At 38.9% G+C, this 15,031-nt stretch overlaps 1 protein-coding gene across 2 annotated transcripts in view; it reads right to left on the minus strand.

Moving 5' to 3' along the window:
* The window catches only part of LOC111331389 (dynein axonemal heavy chain 1-like), a 51,673-nt gene extending 36,696 nt beyond the window's left edge, over positions 1 to 14,977 (minus strand). For both annotated transcript variants that reach the window (XM_088745377.1, XM_088745366.1), the window contains exons 1-25: positions 14,682 to 14,977; positions 14,219 to 14,291; positions 13,328 to 13,422; positions 13,086 to 13,174; positions 12,079 to 12,789; positions 11,002 to 11,159; positions 10,048 to 10,262; positions 9,471 to 9,638; positions 8,975 to 9,105; positions 8,278 to 8,622; positions 7,575 to 7,800; positions 6,855 to 7,057; positions 6,235 to 6,532; positions 5,444 to 5,755; positions 4,562 to 4,702; positions 3,997 to 4,374; positions 3,415 to 3,483; positions 3,145 to 3,303; positions 2,673 to 2,852; positions 2,284 to 2,421; positions 1,933 to 2,013; positions 1,650 to 1,732; positions 1,012 to 1,213; positions 529 to 626; positions 136 to 241 (exon numbers count right to left, since the gene is read on the minus strand). In XM_088745377.1, the coding sequence (XP_088601503.1) occupies positions 136 to 241; positions 529 to 626; positions 1,012 to 1,213; positions 1,650 to 1,732; positions 1,933 to 2,013; positions 2,284 to 2,421; positions 2,673 to 2,852; positions 3,145 to 3,303; positions 3,415 to 3,483; positions 3,997 to 4,374; positions 4,562 to 4,702; positions 5,444 to 5,755; positions 6,235 to 6,532; positions 6,855 to 7,057; positions 7,575 to 7,800; positions 8,278 to 8,622; positions 8,975 to 9,105; positions 9,471 to 9,638; positions 10,048 to 10,262; positions 11,002 to 11,159; positions 12,079 to 12,789; positions 13,086 to 13,174; positions 13,328 to 13,422; positions 14,219 to 14,291; positions 14,682 to 14,837 (4,815 nt within the window). In that variant the 5' untranslated portion in view covers positions 14,838 to 14,977. The remainder of the gene's footprint in view (positions 1 to 135; positions 242 to 528; positions 627 to 1,011; positions 1,214 to 1,649; positions 1,733 to 1,932; positions 2,014 to 2,283; positions 2,422 to 2,672; positions 2,853 to 3,144; positions 3,304 to 3,414; positions 3,484 to 3,996; positions 4,375 to 4,561; positions 4,703 to 5,443; positions 5,756 to 6,234; positions 6,533 to 6,854; positions 7,058 to 7,574; positions 7,801 to 8,277; positions 8,623 to 8,974; positions 9,106 to 9,470; positions 9,639 to 10,047; positions 10,263 to 11,001; positions 11,160 to 12,078; positions 12,790 to 13,085; positions 13,175 to 13,327; positions 13,423 to 14,218; positions 14,292 to 14,681) is intronic.
* Between the last annotated feature and the right edge of the window lie 54 nt (positions 14,978 to 15,031).

The raw sequence follows: 15,031 nt of genomic DNA on the forward strand, positions 1-15,031 counted from the left end.
CCCAAAATTTCAACTTCAGTCCGCAGACAAAGCCACCAATGAATGGCGTAAATTCCACAGTTAAAATGTCATTTGAGTATGTACAAATGTAACTGATTTTGACATGACTGGGCGTTCAAACTGTGGTGTACCGACCCTCGCTTCCAAAGCTTGTTGGATGGTGGAAATCTGTTGTGCTACCACAGACAATACTTCTACGTCTATACGATTAAACTCATCAAAGCAGGCCCAAGCACCGGCGCTGTATATGAAAAAAAAAAAATGTATGAAGAATCTTTGAATTATGACATCGGCAGGTAGAATCATACATTTGCACAAATACAGTCAGTGTTCATTCTAGAACACGACTGCTCCATCCTCAATGAAAAAAAACTCAGAAAGAAAGGGCAGACTTTCTCCGATCCCTGATTAAAACTTCAACAAGTAGCACATTTATAATTCACGACTATTCTCAACCCTTCTATTTAGCCAGGAAATTCAACAAAACCAATCAATGACAACTATAAATTTCAAGGAAAAGCTTTGTACCTGGCTAAACCCTTGAAGAACTTGCCCATGGCCATGAAATCCAGCTGATCAGAACAGTTGAATACAACACACTGAACTGCCATGGCTTTACCTAAGTCCTGTTTCATATAATAAAATAAAGAATCTAGATCAAGTTATAATTGTATGTACTAAACTTGCATTGGAAAGCTCTCTTAGCGACTCGTTTGCCTTGTTCTTAAACAAGAAGCGGGAATACGACCGATAAGTGTAACATTGTTCTATTCAAGAATCATCTAGTACAGTTCTATATTATCCCATATGTCTAAAACCTCCTATTATCTATGAGGAGTGGCTTTATGCTAATAAAAAAAACTGCCGTAAATTTGTCCCATATATCTCTAGTATCTTCTGTCTCACATCGTTACACTGCCCTGCACATGACGACACTCTGATTATAAAATTCAGATCATAAGAAACTAAAATCACATTAATGTCAGTGCATACATTAATTTTATTACAAACCTTTGTGGTCTCTGTCTTTCCCGTTCCAGCAGGACCAGCGGGTGCCCCTCCAAATTTCAGATGTAGAGCTCCAGTAAGAGTTAAATAACAGCGATCTGTCAGGGGGGTGATGACCAACCGACCTGTATTCCCTAGGTACTCGTAGCCATAGTCAAACTGTGCATTGACCGCGCGGATAATCATGTCGTCTTCCCAGTAATACCTAAGGAGTTACGAGCAAACGAGTCTTTGTTAAGAACTACAGGTGCACTATGGCTAACGTAGCTGAAGTATATTTAGATTGCTCGAGTCCGTGAAGTTAGATAAAACTTGTGGTTGGAATCGTTTTAGTCAAAAGATCAGTTTTACGAAGGAAGACTAGGTGGTCTCAAGCGTAGTTGTACCTTTCGTCTTACTTAAACCTGTCAGTGGGCTTCAGTTATAGCGCTATAATAAAATGCAAAGAGGTCGAGTCTAATTCAATAACTTCAGGTCACAATGGCCTAGCCGATGAAGCCCACAATACCGGTCCAACTGTCTTTGTATGAATAGCCCTGTCTGTGGAAGTTCTTAGATATGTATGGTCATTCGAAATTCACAAAAAAATCAACAAGAAAAAAATAAATTTTAAAAGTTACTGTAGTCAAATTCAGACATGCCTCAACTGGCTGATCCACTCAAAGTCATTTACATTCTTGACTTTCTCCGAGATCATCTTTGCTACCACATCGCAAGCATGCACCTGAAAGCAAACACAATCACAGGCTTATAACATGATGGCGAAGACTACAGCTGTATATGCAGTTAGAATTACATTAGCCGTACATGGCAGTTGTCACCATCATAGCTCAACACCTGGCTTTCAATACGATACATGAACACACCCACACAAAATTAAAGATCTGTTATGAAAAAGTGGTGAAAAACCACTCCAAGTTTTACCTCAATCACGATAAGAGCTCCAAGAATCATCCGTGCAAGCTTACTGAGGTTTCCTCTCACCAGGGTTACGAGATCGTTGAGCTGATGATTGAAAACAAGGACGTTATGATAAGTACAATTGCCTGTAAAATTTTCTAATTAAGTCCGTTGAACAAACCCAGTCCATCGCAGTTACTTGCATGCCAAACGGTTGTTGAGGCCTTTCTTTCTAATTGAAATGTTTTCAATACACCTTTTGAAAAATTCTACTACGTATTCAGCAATAAAATGACGATAGGGATGCTCGGTGTAGAAAGCACCAAATACGGGACTTTTCACAATAATAAGATGATAAGAGGTTTGGATACTTACCTGAGCCATTAAGCCCTTATAAAGTTCGTCTATCTTGTTCTCAATCAATGCTTCTGATACTTCTTTGGTCCAGTGAGTCTGGGCTCCAGCGATAACTACTTGCCCAGGCCACTGTAACACCCACTCGGTCCGAGGAGTCTGTCAAACAACACAAACTTAGAGTCACATACAATCATAAAACTGAAACGCTTTGTTCGAGGAGTCTGCCACACAACACAAAATAGCGTCACAAAGCATATAAAAACTCCTGCAAACTGAGGCCGTTTTCCGTCACTTATTTTGTTTGCTGGTGGTTGGTTCTTGCGAAATCGATTGATTCCGAGCGATAAATACGAATGTTACAACGAATCAATCGCCCCGCTGCATGCATAATTCTAAATGGCAGTTACCTCTGGATACAGTGTTAAAGCTCTGTGTAAAATTTCTCGCAAACTCCCTCTCATGGTATTCTCCACTTCCAGTAGCCAATCCTCCACATTTCCTGTAGGGTACAGACTGTTGCTGAATGGGACACATTCTCCCTCGCCAGAGAACATGGAAGAAATGCGCAGGTCTTCCTCGAATGAAAGCTACAGAGCACAGGAGAAGAGAATAGTCTGATTAAGTCTGAGAGTTTACTGTTCTATGGTTGTACAGTTGTATGGAAAATATGGTCTGAATTTAAACATTTTGTAAATGTTGAACAAGAATGTAGCTTCTAGGTCAACAAATTAAGTCTACTTTGAGTGCATGCCACGGGTGTTACACAGCAGAAATCACAGAGGGTGCGTATTGCTTTCCCTTGCACCTATCAACTTGACAATGAAGGAAAGAAACTCTTAAATTTAAGTTCAGTGTAGTAAGACTCATAGTATGACCCACCTTAGCGATATTCTCGAAGCACTTGCGCAGATGAGGCTGTACAGCAGTGGGATCTTTCGTCTGAGACAAAATCTCGAGAAGTTCGTCGTCTGATAGGAAGTAAAATCTGGGAAAAGCTGAACGTTTCGTCTCCAGGTATTCACTGAGTCCTTTTTGAACCTACAAATACGATGATATTATAGTTTTAATGAATGGGTGAACGGTTTTACACCAGACTTTGCTTCTCAAGAACTGAGGACTGTTCAACAGATGAAGATTTCCCTTTCTTACCTGTTCTAACAGCTTGTTACATTCACGAAGACTCTCCAGAAGTCTGGCATCTGGGCACAGAGAGATAACCTGAAATCACACCAGAAAGTACTTTCAGTTAACAGAGTGTTGTTGTTGTTGTTTTTTTTTACTGACGAGTGCATTTCGAATTGGACGTTGATACAATGAAACCTCCATTAAGTGGTCACCCGCGGGACCTTTCCAAGAGTCCGCTTAATAGAGGTTTGTAAAAATTCTGCAATTTCAACGGTTACTCTGTACAGTGACAAAGTTCCATTTTGTTACCTAAGCTATCCAAAGTTCAAGTTCATCACCTTTCATTACCAACTTTAATTTGTTGGTAATAATGTAAAATTATAAAGGCAAAACGGCAACGATAATACGCGCAGTACGCGTACGTTGATTGATTACATTTAATCGACTATTTCAAGGACGTAATCCCATACACTACCTTGTGAATTCAGTCCGGTGCCCGCTTAATAGAGCGATCCGATACACACGCTGACTCACTTTTCGTTGTGCAAGAGCAAACCACTTCATTGTCGTTCTTAAACACTCAAGTTAAACTATTAATTCCCTCACCTGTGGATTTCCCTTAGCACTGTTCATCACTTTCCTCCATATCCTCTCCATGGTCTGATACCTCTTGCTTTCAACTGGCAACTGTCGGTTGATGTCCTCCGAACTGAAGATGGGCTCCAGATACAGCCACTGGCGCTGACACTGTAGCCACTCGTCCATAACATCCTGTGTCATCACCAGCTTGCTCTCCCAAGTGGTGATTCGCTCCTCGAAAGGCTTCTTGTACGGTGAAAACGACATACTTTGAGCCATCACAATGTGGTCGTCCAACAGCTGAGAGCAGTCGTCGCTGACTTTCATGATAAAAGTGCCTGTTTCCTTATAAGGCATGACCTCCAGCATGACTGGCTTCCATTCTGACTCCATCTTGTCAAGCGCCTTATTAGAAAAATGGTTGAAAATCCAGGTTAACAAATAGTTCTTTGTTACTAAACCAGGAATCATAAGAATACTTTTTCCATTCATTTTTTAACATTACGATGATGTTAATGGACGCTGTTAGTCTTAAAATAGATACTGAGATATCTATGAACTTTAAAAACTTTGAATTGTCAAATGTGTTTACCTGTTCAATGGAGTATTCTTTACCAGCGATCTCAGCTACTTTAGCAATAACCTCAATGTGATCTTGTAGCTTCATCTCTAAACACTTTGTAAACGTCAGCGCTGCATTTGCTACGATTGGAAAACCAAGCTCTTTGGATAACTGTGAGTTAGAAAGACAGTACATGTATTTGTTTCAACCGGATCATAAGCTACTGCATCAGGAAGGAATTTGCCTGTAATTTAACCCATTACATCTGAAAAAAAAGGTGGTAATGGAATATTTTTTAAAGTTGAACAGTTCATCGTCGTCAGAAAACGGTTTTGTAATGCATTATAATAAGTCGTAAAATGTGAACCGTAAAAAGAGCCTTGTGCTAACGATAGAGAAAGTATTAATCGTAGATACATGTACACTAACAGTTACTAGCAGCAACACTTCCTCCTAATTAAAGACGCGATATGGGATAATCAAAACATGTTTCTTAAAATTTTCATATCAAATCATAGTATAGAGTATCAGAGCGTTCACATTATTGGGTGTAAAGAATGCTTAAAATAAAATAATATAAAATGTTTCATTCATATCACTAACAAGAGTCGAGTCGAGTTCCTTGGACAACTGTGAATAGAAAAGATAATAACTGAAATGGTTTTGTGAGATCGTGCACTGATCAAACCCATAGCTTGTAGCAACGGTTTTCCCACAAAGTTGAAAACAGAAAGAACCCATCGCAAAATTGTTCTGTGTCATTGAAAACCACACCCCCAAAACTATATGAAAAGTTTTGGTAACTGCGAAATTTTTCCATTATCAAAAACGCAGACTGAATCAAACTCAAAACACGAGGGCGAGAGGGTAAGACTTGCGGACATCTAGGTAGAAACATTACATGCATCTCACCTGGTCCCAATGCCTGCTTCGCATTCCAGGATTTCTTAAGCCTTGAATGAGTGGAATGTAAGGCTTAAAGTTCTCAATCTTGTCTTTTACCTCCATGGCTACTTCTTGGCAAGCTGGGATCTCTTTGAAATGCTTGACGCACTTGAAGATCGTCTTGAACGCATTACTTACATTCTGTTCTAGTTGTTCGGCGTCGATTGTTGTGAGTGGATCGTTCATCCAGCTGTCGTACCATTTCTGCCAGTCAGAAGCTGTAAGCCACATATTCTTAAAAGGTTCAAAGTCCTTAATCAGACGGCCAAGCTTGTCGTACTGTCGAGAATTACAAAAGTGTGCAAGTCAGTAGTACGTACAAGCGATAATTCGTGCCCGAGTAAAGGGTTTATAAGGAGTTTTTAAAACCTATGCCATCTCTTCCCCAAGAGGAGGCATAACACACTAGTGAAGGGGGATGGGGTTCGCGAAAGAAAAAATACTGACTCCTTCTGACTAGATGCTTAATCCACTCCATGCTTTCCACGATCTTAACCACTAAATATGGCGATCGGAATACTGAGCACTCGCTCCATTAGAAAATGTACCTGCTATGCTCTGCGCATAAAATGGAAAGTAGATTGGCATTGGCATTTATGTTCACGCCGTCGTAATTCGCCCATGCATGACAAGAAGTCGAGTGATTGGACACAGAAGTATAGGTACTCATTTATCACGTGATATCCAGCTGCATGTGGATCATGATGTTTGAAGCAATGGAAAAAAAAACAAACAAACAAACAAACAAAGTGACTTACAGATGTGACAGGGAGCCCAAACAGCCTCTCCCTGTTGTTGTAGGTGGTGGCAAGCGTCTGGCATTCCTTCAGCTGTTTAGTCAGACGTCGCACCTCATTCGCCACCTCATGTGATTTACTGAGGTCCGTGTGAGCAGCAAATCCTGCTACAGCCATATTCAGTGAATCCAGTCTGTCTTGGAAGGTGTTCTGGTCTGCTAGCAGATTCTTCTGGAATCTCTCCTCATCAGCTTCTAGGTTGGCTTCAGTCGCTTCCATCTGCTGTTGGATTTTATGGGGCCAACCGATACAAGTCCACCTGGCCGAAAAAAAAAATCAATTATTAAGGCCATTCATATCACCTAATCAAATTGAGTTTTCGACGAGAATCAAACATTTTTCAACAACCAAAATTTCCTCAGGCCTGTGAAGCGAGTGCAATTCTTGAGTCTTTGAAAGAGAGCTTATTTATCCCAACTTCCACGAGTGCAGGTGGGTACATTTCAGGGTAAACGTTCTCATAGAAGAAATAGCCATGGAGGATACACATACATATATGAGTGAATGTGTAAAAACGCTCTTTGGTTCAGCCTTATAAGTGTTTTTTTTTTCTTTTTTTTTTTTTTGTCAAGTATACTTACTTGGCATTGAAATCCTCCGCTGATATGTTGTAATTAAATTCTTCAATTAGTTCATAGTCGATCATGGCCTTGTCAATCAGTTCCTGATTCTTCTTCAGCTGTTCCGGAATCTGCTTCATATATTCTCTTTGGTCTGCTAGTTCTTCAATGCTGTTTGGTTTGTCGTACAACTGTCGTGCAATAGTCTTGAACTCCTCACAGACCTGAATAACAAAATTGAATAACTGGATTAGTGGCTTGTTGGCTTGGTTTCGGGTTAAGTAAGGTTCTTAATGACCAAATAACAAGTGCCAGCACGATCATAGATAAAAGTCTACCCCCAACAAACAAAACAATCACTGTCAGTACATGTACATGTAATAAATCTAATCCAAGGTTACCCAAGACAAGGAATGATATACAACATGTAACCATAAATAGCCATGTTAAAATGTACCCATATTGAGCGTAAATGTAAACGTGGCCAAACTAAGGTAAAGGGGACAGACAGCCTTGTCTTTCTTTCATAGACAGTAAAGAAGCCGAAGGTCACGTGATTTTGTTCGGTGAAGCTTAAAAGTAGACGGTTGAGGTGTCTTGGCACATTTTGTTTGACGTTTGCTGTTTTTTCTTCATATTCAAAAGAAAAAAACAAGCTAACATCGGCTCTTTGACGAAAAGGAAGGTAATAACCAGTAAAGTATTGCCCAGACTGAAAACTGACTTGTGAGCGTTACCCACCATATCAGCCTGTTTACGAAGTTTCTTGGCCAACAGTTCAATAACAGCATTAGCCAGAGCTTTCCGTTTCTTTGCAAGAGCCTGTTTGACCCCTTCTGTGGAGATCCAGTATGGACCAATCACGATGCTCGATGGCAGAGAGTTTTCCAAAGTCTCCTTATCCTTTAGATGTCGTTCAATCTCTTGTTTCACTTCTGATGCAGATCGTTCTTGTGAATCGTATTCACTACATAAAATTTGAGCAAGAAACTAAATCAACAAAGCTAGAGAGCAGCGTTTACGTTAAAAAAAAAATTATGTACGTTTTAATGGCCTAAGTTTTTGTGGGTCATTACAACAGTAATGGTCTAAGCCGGGAGCAACAAAGATCATCATGTTTCCGTAAAAGTCATAGCCGATCTACCCGCGTCAGAGTTTCACCTTTCATTTTTTTTAAACTACAATCATTCAAATAATCGCACCACACAATCATCAGAAGAGTATTACACTGATACATCAAGCGAGTATGTAGAATAATATAAATTTATGAACCTCACACAACTAACCCATAAGTTTTTTTTTTTTAATCAAAGCTTGAGATTTAGAACCCATATTTTCCTGTGAGAAAAGTTGCCCACTCTAAAATCTTCTGCACGAAAGTATACAATGGTTTGACTGCCTCTCCCATGTGCTGTATCCTACTATTTACATAAAAGCTACTCACAGAAGATACTGATTTACATCAAGATTAAACAACTCCAAGTACTGTTCGTATTGCTTGGCATAAGCTCTTAGTGGGATTAGCGACTTTTTGATCGCCTGCCGTACAGTTTCTCTTAGTTTCACCACCTCTGGTTCATTCTCGCCAACAGACTCAAGCAGAGGTGTTCCACTCCAGAATAAGCCTTCAATCACCATTTTCTCTAGCTGTGGGACACTTTTTGTACACGTGATGCCCTTGTCAAACAGCGCAATCACCACTCGGCCAAAGCTCTCCAGATCAGTGTTGTACTGAACTCCTGCCTTCTCCATTGTCAGGTCCAGCATGAACAAGGCATTCTTTTTGGGTCTGATTTTTATTTGGAAAAATATCATTAAGTTTTTACTATCACATGTACATGCTGCGTTCCTACTTTTATTGAAAAATCTCAGTGCAGGAAATGTTCACCCAGCGAAGAATACATCAGACAGTTCTACAATTACATAGAGCTTCCATGAAAACTACTGAAAGGTGCATTTAGAAGCATCATCACTTTATCACCACAGAAGTTAAAAAAGATTACTCGTGTTGTACTTTGATCTAGTTCTGGTTTGTTGTACTTTTTAAAGAAAAAAAAACATTATCTTCATCAAAATCTGCATAGTTCAGACTTGTGTTTGAACATGTACAATGATTGACATTAAATGACATGAGTACTTACTTATAATTACTGTTTATGATATCTGCACCCCAATCAAAGTCCTCCCCTAGGTCCATCACACTGTAGGTGGCATCTTGGATCATCTGAGTAAAGGCTGCCAAGGAGTCCTGTACCAAGTAACGCAGTGAATCCTGGCAGAAAAAATCAGGCATACATGTAGATAGCCAATCAAGGAAGCTGGTAAATGTTGTCAAAAATGAAGGGAAAAAGACAACAACGTACACTGTTTGTCGTTTTTTTACAAAACTTTACATTGAGAAGAATGCATTTCAAGATGAGTACAACAAAACCTTGAATGGAGAATTATGGCAGGTTACACCAAGTTATTTAAGTCACCCACAGAGAAAGTATCAGAAGTTGATAAAGTGTTATCATTCAATTGCAGTCTTTTCAGTCTTTTCAATCTAAATGTATCACTTTTCCAAGAGGACAGGTCCTAAAGTTCATTAGTTACCATTTACACGTTCATAGAGGATGCAAAATGTGATCACTGCACCTGCATGGCAAATTTCACCAGCTGCATAAATTTGGCCAGCTTGGAGATTTGGTAAACTTCCCAGTTCCTTTCCTCCATGTTAAACCATCCCTTTCCCACATCCAACAGGCTGCTGCGAATGGCTGTTCTGAGGGTGTTTAACCAGCTGTCCCGCAAAAATATTTGTACCTGAAATTCAAAATTAAAAAAAATTGGCCTTAAAAAATGAACAATTAAAACAATACATTATTATCTAATTGTCTCAAATTTAGACTTTGACAAAAGCTTATGCATTTAACTTATATTGGAAATCAATGAACTACGATAACAATTGTGTCATGCATTTTCAAATAATTTGAGAAAAGTTTTGTGAAAAACATGTAGATTGCAGCTAAGGCATGTTTAAAAATTAAAGTATCTACTGCAAGCTTAGTTGTACATTATATCAGTAAATAGTAGTGTAACTTTAATGGCCTGTTCACATGTTTTGGTTAACTCTTTGCACTCTCTACAAATACAGCCTCAAAGGTTGCTTCCTCATTCCACAACAGTCAGTCCATTTGCTTTCTTATGCATGCACTTTAAGGGACTAATTTACCTGCGTGCTGACTTGGGCTTGTGTTTGCTCAAATTCTTCCAGCTTCATACTTTTTGACACAGGAACCTGGAACACTGACATGCTGGCAACTTTATTGCATTCAGTTCTCACTTTAGCCATAGCCACTATGGCTTCCTCTCTGGTCAGCAAACAGTTGAAAGCAAAGTCATCAAACTTCTCATCAAAAGGATATAAAGGAACATCTGGGTGGAATCCTTTAAGGCCAAGGAAAAAAAAGATTGTAATAGAAGCATTAATTTTCCAAAGTTGAGGTTTCATGGAGTCCAAATTAACTAGCCGAAGTTCATAGAAAATAAAATCCTTTTTACAGGACCACCATGAGTTACTGTGAATGCTTGACTTCAAAACCATGATCTAATAACATTACATGAACTGTTTGCAGTTTAGCTTTTTCATGCCTGATTGGCTTTTTTCCATGGAACACAACCTCATTCCATGAATATTTAAGGTGCTCACAGTTTTGTGCTTTAACAGTAAAACATCACCCAACTGTTTGAAGGTATATTGACTGAAGCCCCCATCCTTCAAATTATAAATTATCATGTCCATCCCATTAAAAGCCCTATTTCTAATTACACCCACTTTTAAGCTACCCACCCCTTATCTCTACAAGATGAGACCCATTGTTTCTAAATTTAGTCTGAAAACACCTGTTATGTAAGTCAAAAAAAAATAAGATAAGTACTGTCTCATCAGGTTTACACAGTTACTCAAGATTTTCCATGCTATTTAAATGAATCGCAAAGAAAGTACTGGCAGTGAAGAACTGGGTTTAAAGTCTGATCTTGTTTTCCAACCACTTCCGGCTAAAATTAAAGTTGGAGTGGTGAGTGTTTTTCTCCTGCCATGTATTTACATACTACTGAAGCTAAGGTTATATGCAAAATGATGTATGAATTCTACCACTTGAACATTTACCGGCCTTTACTGTACCTCGTTCAGGAATCACCTGCTCCTCTTCTTGAGGAAGAGTTACAAAGGGGTACGTTTCTGGTTTACTACTGACTATCCTGTCAAATGTGATTCTGTTCATGCTCCGTGAGAAGTCAACTTGGATTTCTTTAGACAATAAGTGTACATGTTCATCTAAGCTGCATAAATAACAATCATGAAAAAAAGTGTATGATTAATCCCACTACACTTGATCATTAGCAACTTTGATTCTGGAATAAATATAACCTTGGGTTCAATACTTGGCCGAGGGAATTTTTTAATGTGTTGCAGAGCAAAGACTCTTCTTTCTGACATACCTCTTCCCAGCCAGGGATTTATTAATAAATGAATCCCTATACAGTGAATGTACTGACTTAATGCCCAGGAACACTGTGTAGGGATGATAAGGGGGATGCAACTCATATATCTTATTAACCAAGCACGAGGGCCGCACCGGGAGAATATCGGCCTGGGGTCTTGACAGTACAGACCGAGCACAGCGAGGTCCGTACAAAAAAGACAGAGGGCCGATATTCTTCCAGTACAGTCCCGAGCAAGCTTGGTTAATAAGAGATTTATTATACGACTGAAGTTCAAAGGGACACAAGTGCAGTATCATTCTGGACCATTCGGGACAGTGCCTGGTCCAATACTGAAAGAATATTGACCGGCAATAAAGCATTTTGATTGGTTGATTTTAGTTATTGGCCCTCTGACTGCCTGAGTCGTGTAATAAATAGTAATATTATTACAATCTCAATGAATTCGAAGGAGATTTATGTGAATGGTCCCACAGCTTTACTCACCCTAACCTACATACATGTACACTGTATGCAGCAGCATAAAGATTATATACAGTTGTAGTCATATCACACTAGAGAATCTTGAATTCAGGGTCAAAAGTGAGTCAGTATGGGCTTGCACATTATTTTTTATTCCCATACAGATAAGCTGTTCAATTTTCAATATAAAAATGGGTGATAAATTTAATATACATGTATGTGGATGTTCAATGCTTGGAACTTTCCTGAGCAAAGAACAGAAAAAGTTTTGCTAAAAGAGAGATAAGTTAAGTACCTTTTGTCGCTCTTCAGTGTTCTAGTTCCTTTAGCCCAGGTGATCATTCTCTCTAATGAGCTGGGATCAAGCCTGACCACTCCATCCACAGGCATGCAATCAACATACAGATTGTATCTGAGTAGAGCCTCTGTTTCACAGCGCAGGGCATATGCCTTGGATACTCTTTCAGCAAAGTTAATTGGATCCTCAGCAGCAAACAATAGCTGTATTCTTGGAACCCAAAACTGCGAACCTTCAACTTTGGAACGTTTCCCTTTTGGTTCCTCATTGTCATGTGCTTCACCATTCACTGTACCATTTTCCACCAATCCATTTGCTGTTGGGACAACATTGTGCTGGAGGCCTCCTGTACCAACAACTTGTACTAAAAATAACTGTTTCACATCATTGTAATCTAGAGTACCAACATCGGTCCATGCATATTTGTTGCCATTTTTACTGCTTTCTCTCAACAACAGTGCTTTTCCTGGTACTGGATGTTGTTTACCATCAACTAAACCCAGTTCCAGCCACTCTTTTGGATTGCGGCAATCAAATTCTGTGTCATCAAATATATAAAGGGGTAGGAAGGCAGGAAATGGGGCAGCATCAGGTCCTGTGAGATTCACTCTCATGTTGTAGTCTCCTTTGGGCATAAGCTCAGATGTCTTAACTCCAAGCTCTTCCAGTAGTGTGTTTATATCTTGTTTGGAAAATACACGCTTTTGTCTGCGAAGGAATGTACAGTTATAAGTACCAGATCCATCTTAAGGATTTATATGTGTATGCATTTTATAGGTAAAAAAAGGAATTATTGTCTTCTATTCTTCAATTTATCAAAACAGGTAAAAATCACAGGAGCTGGTAGTCTCCAGAAGATAGAATATTTGCTATTTTCAAACACATGCTCCTGTTGCAGGTCTCTTAATTTGCACTGTCTCGCACGTCACCAATCCTTCAACCCACTTTCCCCAGCCTACACCTAAAAACTTGAAAGTACATCAGCAAGAAAAAAGGAAACTAACCTTTCAATCTCAATTTTTCTAGGAACTTGACCTGGCTCTGCCTTGTATGGGAGTTGAACCTTAGGCTCCCAAGATTTTTCAGGAAAGTCCTGCAGAAAAAAAAATTAAATAATTATGCAGGTATCAAAACATAGAGGACATAAATCTCAGGGTAAGAATTAATCAGGGTACTCAGTATTGCTGTAATAGTAATACATGTATATCCAGCATCTGTAAGCATAAAGAAAGCAATTAATACTTACAGAAACTGTTATAGGTGCTGTAGTTGGCCCATGAACTTGATCCTTTAAGAGTGAGCTTAATGCTTGAGAAGACATAGGTCCCTTGAATGTTTGAACTGAAAAGTGATCATGGCACTCATGTGTGTATTGAATGGATAATTTATCAATATAGAGTGAAAAATTATCAGTAAGTTATCAATGAATTAAAAATAATGGCATCCCTGATGGATGAAATCAGCCAGCTCCACATTTATTCAAAATTTTCAAGAGTGAACTCAATTAAGCCTCTAACCCCCAAGATCTGATTGTTAATTCTCCCCTCTGCATGGGTATTACACTGTATATGTTTCCTTGTAAATTAGTTCCTAGAATTTGGTGTTAGATCAGGATAATGACAACTTTTATGTGATAACTTTGAGTACTCTCATTACCTGTTTGCTGGATAATCTATACAAATTGTAGGGAGAAGTCTCATGTTAATCATCTCTGGATTACATCCTTGCAGGATTAACACGAACATGTTAAAAAATATATACTGTTTTGCAAGGGAGGTATTCAGCAAAAATAATAATAACGTGCAAGAAAATGCAGATTTACATGAACATGTTAAAAAATACTGCTTTGCATGGCAGGTATTCAGCAAAAATAATAATAACATGTGCAAGAAAAATGTAGGGAGAGAGCTGTTTATCAAGTTCTCCCTCGCATGTGCATGTCTATGCCGATCAGAATGTCCTGTGCCCCCTTGGATTGAGCACTTTAGAAGTACACCAAACAATAACATAATTAAACAGCAAACATTCCTCTTTGACATACAATGTAAACTGTACATTCAATAACGCCCCCTACTTTCTTAGTAGATAAAACAATGAGATACAGTTACTGAATGTTTGATCGAAAGCAAGTTGTTACCCTCTGGCATATGCTTCACTTTGGCAGTTTTCCATAATGTACTTCTGGAGGCTGCTGGACCACCAGTAATACTCTGTGTGGAAATTAGAACTTTATCTTTAGAAATTATCTCGAACATCAGAGTATATACTTCATCTTAAAACATAATTTAGTCACATCTAATCTTAATAGGTTTTGTTTACAAACTGTATTATTTGAGCTCCAAGGCAAATTAGTTCCTTGTAAATTGCCATAATCTATCAGATAATAATTTTCCATGCGCGTGGAAAGAAAAATAATTGTAGCCAAGAAAAGATAGAGAGCACTATGAATTGGACACCATTGAGCAAAACGTGTGTAATTAGGCTCAGCGAATCGATTTTCCTCCAGATGAAAAAACTTATTTCAAGTTTCGCTAATTCTTCTCACTTTGCATGTTGCACGAACTGATTATGCACTTGGTTGTATGATCCTTCAAACTTACCCCAAGCTCTGTTTTTGATCCTCCTCCTAGAATATCAGAGTAATAACCTCTTTGTCGTATCGTAGGATAAGTTAATCCTCCCGAAGAAGGCGACTTGGGAGTCCCAGACGAAGTTCGTCTGCCATTTCTTGAGCTTCCTTGCCTGTTGGCGCTCATTACCAGTCAGTTTGATCAATAACCCTCACTTTGTTTTCTAATATCTTCCAAGAGGAAGAAAGTGCTCCAAAATAGAAAAAAGTTGCAGATTTTGACAACTCTAATAACACTTCAACGTAAAATAGGCCGCCATATTGTTTCTCTAATGCCCTTGGCACAGGTTCCTATGACAACACATGTTGGCGGGAAGGTTC

Source organism: Stylophora pistillata, chromosome 1, assembly GCF_964205215.1.
Source record: "Stylophora pistillata chromosome 1, jaStyPist1.2, whole genome shotgun sequence".
Classification (NCBI taxonomy): domain Eukaryota; kingdom Metazoa; phylum Cnidaria; class Anthozoa; order Scleractinia; family Pocilloporidae; genus Stylophora; species Stylophora pistillata.